This window comes from Octodon degus, unplaced genomic scaffold, assembly GCF_000260255.1.
Source record: "Octodon degus isolate 3935 unplaced genomic scaffold, OctDeg1.0 scaffold00094, whole genome shotgun sequence".
NCBI lineage: Eukaryota > Metazoa > Chordata > Mammalia > Rodentia > Octodontidae > Octodon > Octodon degus.
Genome location: NW_004524670.1, coordinates 9,067,070 through 9,082,119, shown reverse-complemented (window position 1 = coordinate 9,082,119; position 15,050 = coordinate 9,067,070). Strand labels below are relative to the sequence as shown.

Here is a 15,050-nt window from a genome sequence, read left to right as displayed (position 1 = left end):
TCTTGAGTAATCCAGAAAACTGCTCTAGGATTTTTTCGTGTGTGTGAGGCAGGGTCTTGCTATGCAGTTCAGACTGTCCTTGAACTCATTACATAGCTCAAGCTGGCCTCAAACTCACTGCAATCCTCCTGCCTGAGCCTCCTGAGTTCAGAGATTATAAGCATGTGTCACCATGCCTGACATGTTCTAGGCATTTCTTACAATGGGAATTTAATGCAAGGGAGTTTGTTATGTAACTAAATAGTGTCGTGAAGCAACTCAAAAATGAGCAACAATTAGAACCTGCTAATAATCACCCCTAGGCCAGAGGGACAGAAAGACAAAGGAAGATGACAGTGTTCTGGCACGTAGGAGCTGGGGTCCTTAGGATAAGGATGAGTAATTCCTTCGGGGGTAGTGAAACAGTTTTCATTTCACTGGGAAAAAAAAAATTATACCTCTGCCTCACAACAGCACCTAAGTTCCTAGTGAGTTCGGAATCCAAATGAGAGAAACGAAGCGTAACACCAGGAAGCTGCTTTGGATGCCTGCGGTGAGCCATGGACAGTCCTCTCACCAACTGGTGCACTTTGTCAGCTCCAGGATGTGGTGCTTGAGGTCCCCTTTGTGGGCAATGCCGGCACAACCTCATCCCCTTCCCCCCACCACCACTCTGACTTATCCTTCCAAACCTCACCTGCTGCAGGCATCATTAGCCCAGGAGCTCTTTGCCTGTGACTCCCCTGCAAGCTGAACTGGGGCTCCTCTCCTGATCAGAGCAGCAGTGAGCTCCTTGAGCCAAAGACAGATCTCACCTGTCCTTACCCCAGGCTTGATGCAGTGCCCAACGTGAGAACTGGCGCCTGAGTGTCCAGTGCACTGAGACTTCATTCTGTGCTCAGGCTGACCTGTGTTAGTTGAGCACGTGCTATGTGCATAGGACTTTTCTTAAGTGGAGGACACAAGAGCATGTGCTGTAGCAGTTTCTGTTCCTCCAGGGCTTACTGTATGGCTGAGAATCATGAGTGCATTCTCAAGGATGTCTCACCCAGTGGGTTCTGAGGAGGACTTGGATTTTCCTGCTGAGCACATTGGCTGCCTTAAATAGCAGCCGAGCCAGATGGGAAGATGCAGCAGATGGGCAGCACTTGGGGCAGCGAGCCGAGAGGTGGGAGTCCTGGATCGCATCCCGGGCTCAGGCTGCGCCCAGCTGTGTGACCTGCTCACCTCGCTCCCCGTCGTGGGCCCATCTGCCGAGTGAGGAGGGCGGACTGGGCGGGTGGCGGATGTCAGCCCTGGCCTTGGGGCAGCTTCAGGCGCAGATGACTGCAGTTGGTCTGGCGGAGAGCTGGGTGTTGACGTTGTTTCCTAATCTTCCCTGGTGATTTTTAAAAATCGACTTTATTGAGAAAGCTCTATCATGCAATTCACCCGTTTAAAGTGTGTGGTTCAGATTTTTTTAATATTTTCACAAAGCTGTGCGAACCGTGACAATAGAATTCAGAAATATTTTTATTCCTCCTAAAAGAAGCTCAGTGCCATTCACAGTCACTCCCTACTCACTTCCTCCCCTCCTTCCAGGTAACAGGTGATCTGTTTTTTGCTTATTCTAAACATTTCCTGTAAACGGACTCACACCACACTTGGCCTCTTCTGCCTGGCTTCCTTCACAGGGAATGGTGCTTCCATGTGTCCTTGTAGCTTCGTCATTGCCGCTGTATGGATGTACCACATTTTGTTTGTCCATGCGCCAGTTGGCGACCATGTGAGTCCCACCTACCTTTTGGTGATTGGAATTGCGCTGCTGTGAGCATTCATGTACGAGCATTTGCATGATTGTGTGTTCTTTTCTCTTGGGTCTGTGTCCAGGAGTGGGATTATTGGGTCATATATTAACTCTGCATAACTCTTTGGGAGAACTGCCAGGGCATTTTCCACATTGGCTGTACCATTTACATTCCACCCAGCAGCATATAGAGGCTCCTGTAGTGGTATAGTTTATCCAGAGTTTAAAGCCACTAACCTGTGGAATATCTATGGGGTTCTGTTTCTAAAACGGTGTGGATTCTTATCCAAAATGAGGGGCCCTGGCCTGATCTCCAAAGCCAGGTCTCCTGGAACTTAGCTGAGGTGTGAAATATATGGACCCGGGTTACTCTGCCTTCTCTTGGAGAAGAACCATGTGCTCCAGCTCCAGACCTCCCTGTGTCCTTGCCCTGAACTGCTCATGTTCTAGAAATACTATGATGCAGTTTGCAGCACATTTTGTCTGAGCACATGTGTTGGGTTGGCTGAGATCCCAGGGTCAGGGAGGGGAGAGGCTCTGGTTGGAGCCTGGATTAGGCAGGGCTGGAGGAGCCCCTGCCAGGACACTGGTTCTGCAGAGATGCACACCGATATAGACAACGAAGTACCTAGCACACAGGCCCAGGAGGAACACAGGCTTCTCCTGAGTGGGAGGCCAAATGGGAGCCAGTCTTCTCCTGAGAAAAAAGAAGAGGAGTGAGTAGACCAGGTTTCATTTGCACTCTGCATTTATTAATAGGGACCATTGCTCACCCCCCCCCCAATGCCATGTGGCACCAGCAGCATCCTTCAGGGTAGCTTGAGCCTAAAATATTAGAATACCGAGTACAGCGGTGAGCGTCAGCAGCCCCATCTTGCATCCCACTTTCCATCTCCCCATCACTTTTCTTAGGCAGAGGCTGAAGCCTGCTTGTCCCTCCTCTGCCACCCTCTCTGAAGCCAGGACCTGCGACCTGTTCTCCAGAAGGCTAGAAGCCTCATGAGCTTCAGTCTCTGGTGAAAGCCAGTGTCCCTGAGGCTCGTGGGATGCTCTGTGCTCTTGGTCCTTCTAGGGTGGACTTGAACTGCTGTGCTGCAGTCAGCAGGGCAGATGTGCACCCTCCATCATGCGTCTATGACTCATGTCATAGAGTCTGTGAAGGGTACTCTCGGGAGTCCACAGGGAGCAATCTCAAGCCATGAGAAATTGCCTAAATGCACCCACCACCCTCTAAGCCCCATGCTAGAAAGTTGGTGATGCTCCCAGTAGGGATGAGCTGAGATCACTCCAAGGCAGTTCTCCTGCCTGCTTGGGAATATTTGCTCTTCTAAAGCCCTTTCACCTAGTAAGATTCCTGAGTTTAATCCCAGACAGCATCTGTGACCATCACCTATTCCTCTTCCCAATTGTCTCTTTCTTAGTTTCCCCCTTATAAGTAGCTATAAAATGAAATCCACACATGCATATTTTACTTGCCAGGTTATTAAATGCAATTTCTTACTCCCTGAAAATATGTATGAATATACACATGTACAGTATGTGTATCTATCACTATCTGTGGCTGTTTGACTCCACATGCTTTTAACTTGGAAAGACGAGCGTGTGACACCCCACGTACCACGTCTGCAGATGCCGCGAGCCCGGCAGCTCCTCGGGATCCTCCACCCTGCACCCTGGGCAGCAAGGAAGGATCAGCAGGAGCTGGCATCAGAGAGTGTCTGTTTGCCATCCTTTCAAAACTATTACTCAGAACCTTCCAAGCTCACTTCCAGCCCTGAACGCGTGCTGGGTCTCCACTACAAGGCGTCTTTCCCTTCAAGCGTCCATGCCTTCACTCATCGCAACCCATCTGCAGCTCAGTTGTGTCCAGGGAGCTCTGGTTCCCCACCTCCCTTTCGCTGTTACTGATATTTCATAGGCATTTGCATTATGTTCTTGTCTAAAATACTCGTAGTTATCTGACCCTCCCCATCTCCATGGCCTCCCTGTCCTGAATCTGGTCAATTTCCCTGTCCTGTTCCTCTTCCTTCTGGTGTTTTTCTGATCTGTCCCTCCTGCCTAGACAAGTTCAGTGCCTGTGCAGACCTGTACTAGGCTCACACAATGAGAAGGAAGGTCAGGGGAAGGCGAGCTGGGGTGTACTCACCTGTGCACCCAGGCAGGGGCATGCTCTCCTCTGAGCACCCTCTCTCTGCACCTCCACAGGTCAAATGTTATTTTTTAAACATATTTGAGGGACAGAAAAATAATGTTCACAAGCTTTGGAGTCCACAAAGCTGCTGTCAAATCCCAGCTTCCTCCTTCCCTCTGTTCCTCCCTCCTTCTCCCTCTTTCCTCCCTTCCTTCTTCCCATCCTTCCTCAAATACTTGTGGAGCTCCTACTATGGATCAAGCAAAGGTCTGCCTATCTATACACTTAGATGATTAAGGTAAAATATTTATCATAGGGCCTGAAGCATAGCCAGATAAATGTTAGGGGGAAAGGATGACTCTCAGATCTGGAAATCTGCCCTGAAGACACCTAGCTGAACTCACATCTCAGAGAGAACAGTGAGGTCTGGTGTCACTGCCCAGGGCTCCTCTGTAAGGCCAGACAGGACACACACTGGAGTTCATTCAGATGTCTTCGCTCCAACTTGGAGCCTCTGCTGCTGCCTCCCTGGGGGATGGACTTCCTGGATATGCTCAGGTGGAAGAGATGGGGCTGGAGTGCATTCCCACAATCATCCTTCCTGTACTTTCTTACACACACACACACACACACACACACACACACACACACACACAACTGTCCTTGAGCAAAGTCTCCAGGAGCCAGTCAGGAAGGATCAGAGTCCAGAGTCCTGCTCTTAAGGCAGGGCAGGGGCAAGCACTGCCTTTTCTTCTGCAGTCAATCCTGCTCCTGCACCAGGGTCTTCTTGGTACCTCCTTCCTGGTGTCCCCAAGTAACAGGCCCACTACCCTGCTGACACCGCTTTGGGACAATCCAGAGAGCAGCTAGCACCCACTCCATGGTGCCCTGTGGCCCACCCAATAACCTGGCACACCTAGCTCATCATGACCAGCCCCAGCTTGTCTTCTCATTCTCACCCCCTGCTGTGACGTCCCCAAACACACCCTTTGCAGGCATCCCGCCCTCCAAACCACTGGTCCTTTGCTCTTGCTGTGCCTTGGGCCAGTGACACCAATTTACCTTTTCTACCTGAAATTCTACACCCTCCAAAGAAGCCAACAGCAAGCTGCTGCTGATCTAGAGCGTGTAGCTGACATGGGAGGGATCCAGCTCCTCAGTCAGTCAGTGCACTCTCTGAACCTTGTGAGGTAAAATAGCTCAGTGACAGTGTCAGCTGGCCCTCTGGCTAGATTTAGGCATCTTCTCTGTCTTTGCACATGGGCCGCATTCCCACAGGTAGTGCTACTTTAGTGCTACTTCTCTGGACCGTAATGACGGGTCGCACGAAGGCTCAATTTCTATCATCCTTATAGCCACAACCAGCATATTCATGATGCCATTGGAATTAGACGGTGTAGCAGCGATGTTAGCAGGAGCTTACTGCTTGTTGGGATGGACAGGAATTTCTCATTTGTAATGTGATATTATGGGATGGCTTTAAATTACCACTTTTTTAGCCTTTCCTCCCACTTAGAGAATGTCTTTTAAAAAATAGAAAGCATTCCATTTCAAAGCTTGGAATTTTTATGGTACAAGGTATACTATCTCTTGTGTATTCAAATTATCACTTTTCTCTCTTTCCATACAAAATGCCTGTGATTCTGTATTTTAAATAGAGCTCTGTGTACTGAACTTAAATCTCTTGGTGTTGGACACTTAGAGGACGTCTTTATACACACAGGACCGGTGAGACAGTTTGCATTCCTAAATCCTGACTTTGTTGCCACCACAGCTACCCACTCCCCTCCCCAGTGCTCAGCCCCTCTGACCGGCTGCCATTTGGCATTGAGGAGAACGGGGGCACGCCATTCCCCCCGAAAGCTTCAGGAAGGCACCACCACCAGCATCACCACCATGCCAACTACGGCTTCGCGCTGACCCTGGAGAACAAGGAGGGGCCTCTGAGATCCCCGAACTCCAACAGCAAGTCCCTTACAAGTGAGTCTGGTGGAGGGGGCGGCATGGGGGTGGGTCCCAGGAAAAGAGTAGCTTCCCTAGCATTCCGGGCGGGTGCATCCTGGGTGGCTTGGAGAGATGCAGCATTGTGCTGGCTACCAGGGTGAACAGACAGGGCTGGATGCATTTGAGCAGGCAGAGGTAGAGATGACAGCTTTCCAGAAAGCTCCAGGCCAGCGGGCTTAGGGGGACAGTTCCCTCCCCACCTTGTTTCTCAGCAGCCCTCTGCTTGCACAGGACTCGGCTCTGGAAAGAGAAAGTCATGGGAACGAGAGGGAGGGAGGGAGGGAGCGAGGTGAATGGCTGGAGCTTCTGCTATCCAATAACAGAAAAACACATTCTGACACCTGCTGCTGAGTGGAAGGTGACATCAGGTAGACCAGGTGGGCCCGGGATGTAGTCCCAGTATGGAGTCATAGGAGTAGAGGCAACAGAAACATTGTAAGCAGTGAGATCAAGTGACATTGTATCTGTTAAATCTAATTAAATATATGGGCTTGGGTTTTGTGATTTTTATTTTAGAAACTCACCTTTCTTGCATTTTACCTGAGAATTTGTCTCTGATTGATCGGGGGGGGGGGACTGGGTTTTTTTTCTTTGATTTGAGCAGGTGCTTAGACTGCTGAGCTATCTCCCCAGCCTCTTTTTCTTTGATTTGAGAGGCACTGAGGTAGAGGTCAGGTCAAGGTGGCTTTGATGCCAGCTCTTGCTGTGCAGCCAGATGCCCTCTCTGATCCTTGATTTTTTTTTTTATCTATGCATAGAATAGAAAGAGGGTATCCAAATGACCACCATGTGGCCTGGTGTTGTGGCACATGCCTGTAATCCTAGCACTTGGGAGGGTGAGATAGGAGGATCAATGTGAGTTTGAGGCCAGCCTGCGTTGTATAGTGAGTTCAGGACCAGCCTGGTCTACAGAGTGAGACCCTGTTTCAAAACAACAACAACAAAATCAAGTAATCCTTCAGCACCAGCGCTGAGTGATTCTCCACTGGCAAACAGGATGAGCTGTACAGCCATCACCTCTGGACCACAGGGAACAATTCTGAGGAGGCTAAAGTCATAACAGGAACTCCTAAGCCATCTGATAAATAAAGAATCAAAATTGTACACCCTCATCTTTGCCCACACTGCCCTTGCTAGGTCCCTGCCTCATCCTTGGTATCTGAATAATTTTCACAGCTTTACACTGGTACACCTGCTCCTATGTGGAATGCATCTAAAAGCTGTTGAATTCAGCTCTGCCACAGAGCTCTGGCCAGATGCCTTACAGCCTGCAGTAGTTCTTTACTGTCCTGGCTAAAGCCCACACTTCGGAACGTGACCACATGCAGATTGGCCTGGCCTGGCTGGGCTGCCACGGTCTCCAGCCACCCCACCCACTCTAGCTACACAGAGCTGTTGTCCTCACACCAGCCGCTGTGCTGGGCCCAGCTCTGCCCTTTACAAGAGCAGTTCCCTTTGCCTGGTTGAACTCTTATCCCTGGGAGCCAGCTCAGATGTGGTTGGTGAAAGTCTGCATCAGCCCTCCACCATTCCAGGAGCTGGAGTTCCTGCTTGCTTGCTCCTGTACAATGAAAACTATTATCACTTTTTATTTGGAATATCTGTGCATGCACTGCCCTTTAGACTAGAATTGCGTCTTATTCCCTCCTTTATTCAGCTCTCCAGATCCCAATTGCAAACAGTACTTAGCACAAGTTTTACTATGTAATGAATATTTAATATTTAATGCATAACAATGAATCCGTGCAAGCTACAGAAAGCAATGGTGGCAAACTAATCCAAAGTAGTACAGGAATCAAAATTGGTGGATTTTATTTTAGAAATATAACATGGCTTTTAAGGGCATATTTATGTGCCTATTAGCCTGAACATTAATCTTTCTAGTTTGCACAGTACCGTTTCATATTCAAAGCCTTTGGACATGAATAACCTCATTTAATATTTGCAGCAGCTCTTAATATTTGTAGGTAAGTGTTTTATTTTATATTTAAAATGACTTTAAAATGACTTAAAGGCTCGGAGAGGTAATGAAACTTAACCAGGGCCACCCCGCTTTATGTGAGGGGAGTTAGGCCTTGACAGTTTGATCTCTCACTTGACACCCTGTTAAGTTAGAGGAGAAGACAGGCAGAAAATGGGCTGGGAGTCAGGCTCTGGCAGTTCCCCTTATTTCCGGTGTCTCTCTGCCCTTTTAATCTTTCTGTACTCATTTCCCTGGCATCACTTTGTAGAACTGAGTCCAGGAGGACCAGCCCTGTTCAGTGAGGCTGCCGCCCATCTGAAGAAGCTGGAACTAGAGACCGTGAAAGCTGCTGGACCCTGGCCTGCTCTGCACATCAACATAAACAAGGTACTAAGGGCTGGATGCTGCAAGGAGCATGGACTTTGTGCTTGTACAAACCTGTGGTTACCTCCCTGGCCAGCCTCCTAAGCCAGGTACTTGTGTCCAGGAGGAATTTTTACTAGTGTTTCCTTTTGTTGTTTGTTTGTTTTTGTTTTTAATTTCTGCTCTGGTTGTCGTCTAGGAGTCAGACTTTACTTACCTTTTTATTGGGAGAATTACACTGGCAGGCATTGCCCAGGACCTCAGCCACCCCTGGATTGGTCTTCTTTCTGTTAATCTCTTGATCTTCAACTTTTCTTCCTCAACACACATAATCAATGGTTGGAATGGGGGCTTAACCAAAGTTTGACAAAATGCAAAGCTTCTCTATAAAGAAACACAGCATATTGTTCAGCACTATGGTAGTTGGCAGTTCCAAGCTCTGAGGTAGTTGGCAATTGCCATGACTATTGGTAGGATATTGAGAGTTAGGGCCTTCCTGGGTGATGACATAGCTGAGACAACTACGGTGATGGGGCATTTTTCTGAAGTTCAAGTTGTAACTTCCTTCTCTCCTTCCTTCACTCTGAGTGGAACAAGGGACTGGGGGTGTCGCTCAGTGGTAAAGTGCTGCCAAGCACGTGCAAAGCCCTGGGCTCAGTCCCCAGAAAGTAGGCTGCAATTCTGTGATTACAGGTAACTGTCACTCTGTCCTAAAACATAAGCAAATGATGCTTAGCATTAATAAAGCTTTCCTTGAACAGATCACTGGGTATCTTGATGCCTTCATTGGAAACTATTGGCTTGGATGCTTTGAAAGGTTTTTCCCAGTCCTAAGAAGAGAGCATCTTCCAATTCTTCTAAGGTTTAATTAACCTCTTATTCTTAATTTAATGGTGAAAAATCATGTTTGCTACCCAATTCCAAAGTTATACCCAAAATTATCACAGGAATTGTAGTCTTATGATTTCAAATGTGTAAACAAGTTGTATCAACAAGCTAAATATGCATGTGATCATGTCTTTATCCCTAAATGGCATCCTCAAAAAGATGGCCCAGTTCCAGCTATCATAAAATGAAAGCCCAATTTCATGTATTTGTGTGTTTTGAAATCTGTATTTCCATAGTGAATAATAGAGTATATTTCTGCAGCTAAAATTGAACATAAAATATAAAATATGGCCATTCAAAAGACAGAAAACACATTATTGGGCCATCCTCCAAGTTGGAACTATGGTCTTATAGTCTCCCATAAAATGCCACTTAAACAAACAAGTAAAAAGTTAATTCATTCAGTGATGGACAAATTTTCCCAATATGCGTTGGCCTTTACCTGAGTCTGTCATATAGTTGAATATTATCGCCTTTGCATTGTCCAGATGGAACAAGAACAAGCCAGTTTGAATTTTATGTCCAAAAAATCAGTTGAGAATTGCTAAATTCAAAGAGGAAAAAGCAATGTTGAATGGCCATTCTTTTCTTATTTTAGCAGCATTTTTAAAGTAGGTTTTCAGTCATCACTGTCAGTATACACTACATTCCCTTAAGCAATTGTCAAAAACCTCAGCTGAGCTTTGCAACTAATTTAATTCCTGGATCCCAGTATATTGCTCCAAAGAAATTAAAGCAAATCAAAAATTAACTCTTCATATATCAATAAAAATGTCCATTTAAGTAGGAAAGAAATATCTAAGTGACTTATAAACGTAAGGTGAATCCCACCCCTTCCAAATAAATAAATGATAAATAAGTTAGTAATTGCCCAAAGGAGAAAACCAAGTCCTTCAGGATAATGCATTTGGTCAAGCGAGCTGGTTCCTGAAATCCAGTTTGACTGTTTAGCAGCATTAGTGCCCTCATATCTGATGGGACTTTTGCTATATTTTCTTTCCTAACCAAAGAAGGTAGTGTAAAAGTGCTATTTATTGGTTTTTGCACTTGAATATCCTAAAAATCTTGTGAAGAAAGACACAGAGAGGTGAAGAGCAGACATTAGGTTGAATGGTTAAGAGCTCTAGCTCGGGAGTTGGTCAACATCCCGGCCTACAGATTGCACCTTCTCTGTGTTCTGGGGCAAATGACTCCTATCTCTGCTTTGTTTTTCTTATCTGTAAAATGGATGTAATAACCTGGTTTCTCTTCAGATCAGACAAACCTTTCATCTTTTATTAAAAGGGAAATAATAATAGTACCTACCTCCCAATGGGATGACAAATGAGATGTAGTGAGGTGTGTGTATGACACATGTGGCCAGTGGCTGGCCCAGAGGAAACTCAAAGTAAATGTTAGCTACCAGGGGCTGGCACACACTAGGCAAGAGCTCTACCACTGAGTTATAGCCCGACCCTTATTGTGTGTTTGGAGACCAGGTCTTACAAAGTTGTCCAAGCTGCTTTCCATTCGCTGGATTATAGGTGAGCCCTGTCACCCCCAGCTTTGTTTTTACCACTACACTGTCACCTTTTTTATAAATCTGAAATTCAAACTCAATATCCCTGCATCTTCCACCTTCTAACAGTGATGCTGGTAGGGAAAAGCCAGGTCTTCTGCCTGTCTGCTGAGCTCTGTTCTACCAGATGCTCCTCTACGTGCTTGAAGGCCCACTGGGAAACTGAATTCTGTGTCCTTTTTTCTTTATTAAATGACGTAGCCAGCCAATTTCCCTATATTTCCTCTATAGCTTTCATAGTATTCCTACAATGGGTCCTGTACCAAGGTGCTCACTAGGACTTTCAATCTAATGAATAAGATTGATTTCAGAACTTGAGGAACTTGAGGGCTTTAGAAGGTTTTATTCTTGCCCTAGTACATGGTGGTACATGTGCCACATTATTTCCTGATATTACCAAATTGACTTCTAGCAATCATATAGTCTTGTGCCTTTGTTATTAAATACATATCTCCTCTGGTAATAACTGTGTATAATCATAATCATCTTCAGTAGGTGTTTATTGGATACTTAGTCTACCTCAAGCCCCATATTTGCGCTGGGATATGCAGTGACCACAAAAATACACTTAGCAATGAGTCATTATTTCCCAAAAGTGGCGTGTGTGTCATCAAAGATGATTTCAGGTTACATGCATGGATGAATTTTTTTCTTTTAATAATTATGTAAATATCATCATGTCTATTGCAATAAATATAATAATTACAGAGCTTATAATTTCAAAGATATTATTCCTTTGAGCGCAACTGATGTAGGAATATGTTATCCCAGGGTAATCTACTTTAACTAGATCACATAAATTTTAGGTATTTGTTCAATTAATATTCAGGAGGTGGTAAAAATAGTGAAGATGCAACCAAATTACTGAAGTCCAAGACATTATCTACAGTATGGTAACAAGGACTAGGGGTTAAGCTCAGTGGTAGAGCATGTTAGCATGCACAAGACATGGGTTCAATTCCCAGCAAAATAAATAAGTGGCAAATATCAGTTCCTTGTTAGACTCACAGTTCATAGCAAGATTTATTGTAAAAACAGCAGTATTTTTCAGTTTGCCCTTTGACTAATCAAGGTGTTAGTTATGGGAGAAATAGCACTGGGCTGGGTGTAAGAAAGCTGAAGGTTGAGGTTCGGCTTCTGGCCCTACTATAAGATTCTGCAACCCTGCTGCTCTTAACCTTCACCTCCACTCCTGATGCATTGTCCCCTGGCCTCCCACGAGCATGGAATGATGCCCGGCGTGTCCTCTGCCGAGAATAGCACAGGCATAGACCTAAGGAGCTAGGGACACACCTTCCTGGTGCCTGTGTCTCTTTAGATCTTTGTGTTACTTACAGTTGTAATTTCTAGGAAAAGTTAATGTGTGTGTGTTTTGTTTTTTCCATCATTTACCATCTGTTGCCTCTCTTTTGTTTTGTGTCAGGCTGAAGAAAAGAAAGTTGCTGAGAAGACACTGCAGACGCCACTGCTGCCTTCCCCAGTGGCGGACCACGTGAAGTGCAACATCCTGAAAGCGCAGCTGGAGAATGCTTCCAGGGCCAGTGCCCAGGTATGCGGCCTAGGGGTTCTGACGCCACTGTACAGGCTCCTTTGCTGCCCAGAGAAGGACTGAGACACTGGTGAGTGGGGCTAGATCTGGAGGCAGGAGCCCACTGCAGTATGTATATCAGCTAAGGTTTGCCTATGAAGACTTAACTGGGATACAGTTATTAATGAGGTAAGTGAAAGAACAGAGAGACAAATGGACAGCAATGGTTCTCATACATTAGCAGGCACAGGAGTCCACAGGAAAGCTGGCCTGTCAGCAGAGACCATCAGCGTGGGCAAATCTGCAGTCCCCTGTCCACAATATGCCACCATAGGTCACATTAAGGGACCTGTAGTAGCAGCCACAGAAAGCACTTACAGTGGAGGAAATAATGATGCCCTGAATGTTAAAATGGCTTAATAATTTCTACTAAGAGCTTGGACTTCTGAGCAAGGGCCCTGTGGCCAGTGCTGTTGTCTCTGAGCTTAATGAGGCACCTCTTAAGGCCACACATTAGCTTTTTATAAGCTCTGAGAAGTTCCATGGGAAAGAAACCTGTTTCACTCTCTTGTGCACCTAAATTGACTGTAGAACTCTTTGTAAAAAAAGCTCCCACTATTGCCTGTGAACCAGTGTCCAAGGGACACATAAATATGTTTTGGGAATCGCTGATTTAGGACAGGATTCTGTGGGGCATGAGGGACTGTTTGTGCAGTAAAGGAGACAGCCCAGGAATTTGTACATGATAGGCAAGCACTGTATCACTGAACCATATCCCTAGCCTTTCTATAATTTTATTTGAAATAGGTCTTGATAAGTTGCCCAGTCTGACCTTAAATTTGTAATCCTCCTACCTCAGCCTCCTGAGTAGCTGGGATTATAGCCATGAGCAACCAACCCTAGCTCCTGGCCTAGTGCTGTATAAAGGCCTTGGTGCACTGACAGGGATTTAAGTGTTAGTCCACTTTTGAACTCATTGCAGGACCAGGATATAAGAGAAGGAAACAGAAGTCCAATGGGCCAACAGCGCTCTCTGTTATTCCTGGCTCTAAAACAGGCTTTGCTCAGGAAGCTGGGCCTGTCTTTGTGTGTGGAACCATGGCAGGCTACCAGTCCAGGGCCCACTGAACCAGATCCTTGGAAGCTTTGCTGAGCATGCACCTAGAGCAAAGACCACACTTGGTGCACTGCAGTGTAGGTGTGAGGCCACAGGCTCCTGCATTTCCCATTGGCCACCAATGTGTGCTCTGCCGGCCCGGCTGGCTGAGTGGGTGTTTCCCACCACCCCCGCCATTCTTTGGGACTCACCAGAGGGAGGAAGACAAGGCTTCTATCAAAATCAAATGATGTAACTCCTCCTAAGCTTGTTATACTGATGTGAAAGGACAGCTTCCAGATTCTTTTGTAAACTGTAAGTACACTGTGAGCATGGAGCTGATTATTATTCTTGATCTGAAATGTGAGTGAGGGATTAAGCTGCGGGTTTTGCTTTTCCCACACCATCCTTTTCTCATACAGACATGAGCTGGCTCATAGCAGGTGCTTAATGAAAATATGAATAGAAAACTTGATTACATTTAGATGAGTGTGTCTTAATTCCCTTCATGGGGAGTGACTCAAGGAAACATTTTTTGATCATTTATCTAAATACCAGAATAAGATTACTATTGCCTGAGTCCTTGATGAATTACGTGTTGTCCACTTCATATGTCTCTATCCTTCAGATGTGGGGGACTTGGAAGAGCTTTTGAATGCCAAGATGCTCAGTTTTTATTCACCCAGCTATTTTTTTTTTCAACAGATAGGAAAAGAGGAATCAACATTTGTAAATATCAATAAGAAGTCAAGTCTTCAGGATGCTAATGTAAGGTCTGTTGCTTCTTGTTTGAATGGGGAAATAATCCACTGTGTTGTCAACATTATCCTCAAAACATTGTGGGGGAGGGGGGAACTGGATGATTGCATCCTAGGAAAAATGGACCCAAGAGAATGTGAGCCCAAAGAAGTCATCTTAAATGACTGCTGCTCAGTCTAGGTTTTAATATTGCTCCTGTTGCACTAACAAGTAACTCCACACTCTGCGTTGTCTCTCAAGCACATAAAACTGACCTTGTGCCTTTAAAGACAGACTCCCCCAGAACCAAGTCCCTGCCCACCCCAGCTTCAGCTGTGGCTGTTCCCTGGGCTCATGGATATGACCCATACTAAGTCCCTTGCCAAGACTGGAACCACTCATGACACTTTGTGACAGCTCCCAGGCCACTCTTCCTCATCTTTGATAGGAGGGAAACCCTTCCTCCCCATCACATGGGCAGCAGACGCTCTCCTTGCCCTGGCCCAAGTGAGTCATAGCCTCTAGGTCACAGCAGCCCTGTCTGCCATTTCCATGGCCTATCAACACCTGCAGAGGATCCCTAGGGTAACATTACCCAGAGGACCACAGCGTCAGGCCTCATTCAGAATGCAGGCTCTTGGGTTCCACACTAGACCTCTCAGATTGTGGGTAGGTGGGGGTGAGGGCGGGGGTAGGGACAGAATCAGCATTTTAATAAGTACTCCAGGGGATCTAGATCTGCTGTCCTTGGGAATTCTTATCCTGATGCCCAAAAGAGAAGCTAACATTTCTCCGTGTCATCTTAAGATTCCCACTCTATGCTCTTGGTGTAAATTTATCTTCCACTTGAGACACATACCCTTTGGGACTTTTCAGAACTTTATTTGAGCTGAAATTTTAGCTCAGTAGTGAGGTACTTGCCTAGCATACACAAGGCCTTGGGCTCCATCCCTGGCGTGGGAGAAAAAGAGAGAGAGAGAGAGAGAGAGAGAGAGAGAGAGAGAGAGAGAGAGAGA

General features: G+C 46.1%; 1 protein-coding gene across 1 annotated transcript in view; it reads left to right on the top strand.

Annotated features, from left to right (window-relative positions):
- Positions 1–15,050, top strand: part of Epb41l4b (erythrocyte membrane protein band 4.1 like 4B) — a 138,235-nt gene that overhangs the window by 92,200 nt on the left and 30,985 nt on the right. The window contains exons 16-19 of the mRNA XM_023722919.1: positions 5,671–5,876; positions 8,132–8,250; positions 12,096–12,221; positions 14,002–14,069. Of these exons, the coding sequence (XP_023578687.1) occupies positions 5,671–5,876; positions 8,132–8,250; positions 12,096–12,221; positions 14,002–14,069 (519 nt within the window). The remainder of the gene's footprint in view (positions 1–5,670; positions 5,877–8,131; positions 8,251–12,095; positions 12,222–14,001; positions 14,070–15,050) is intronic.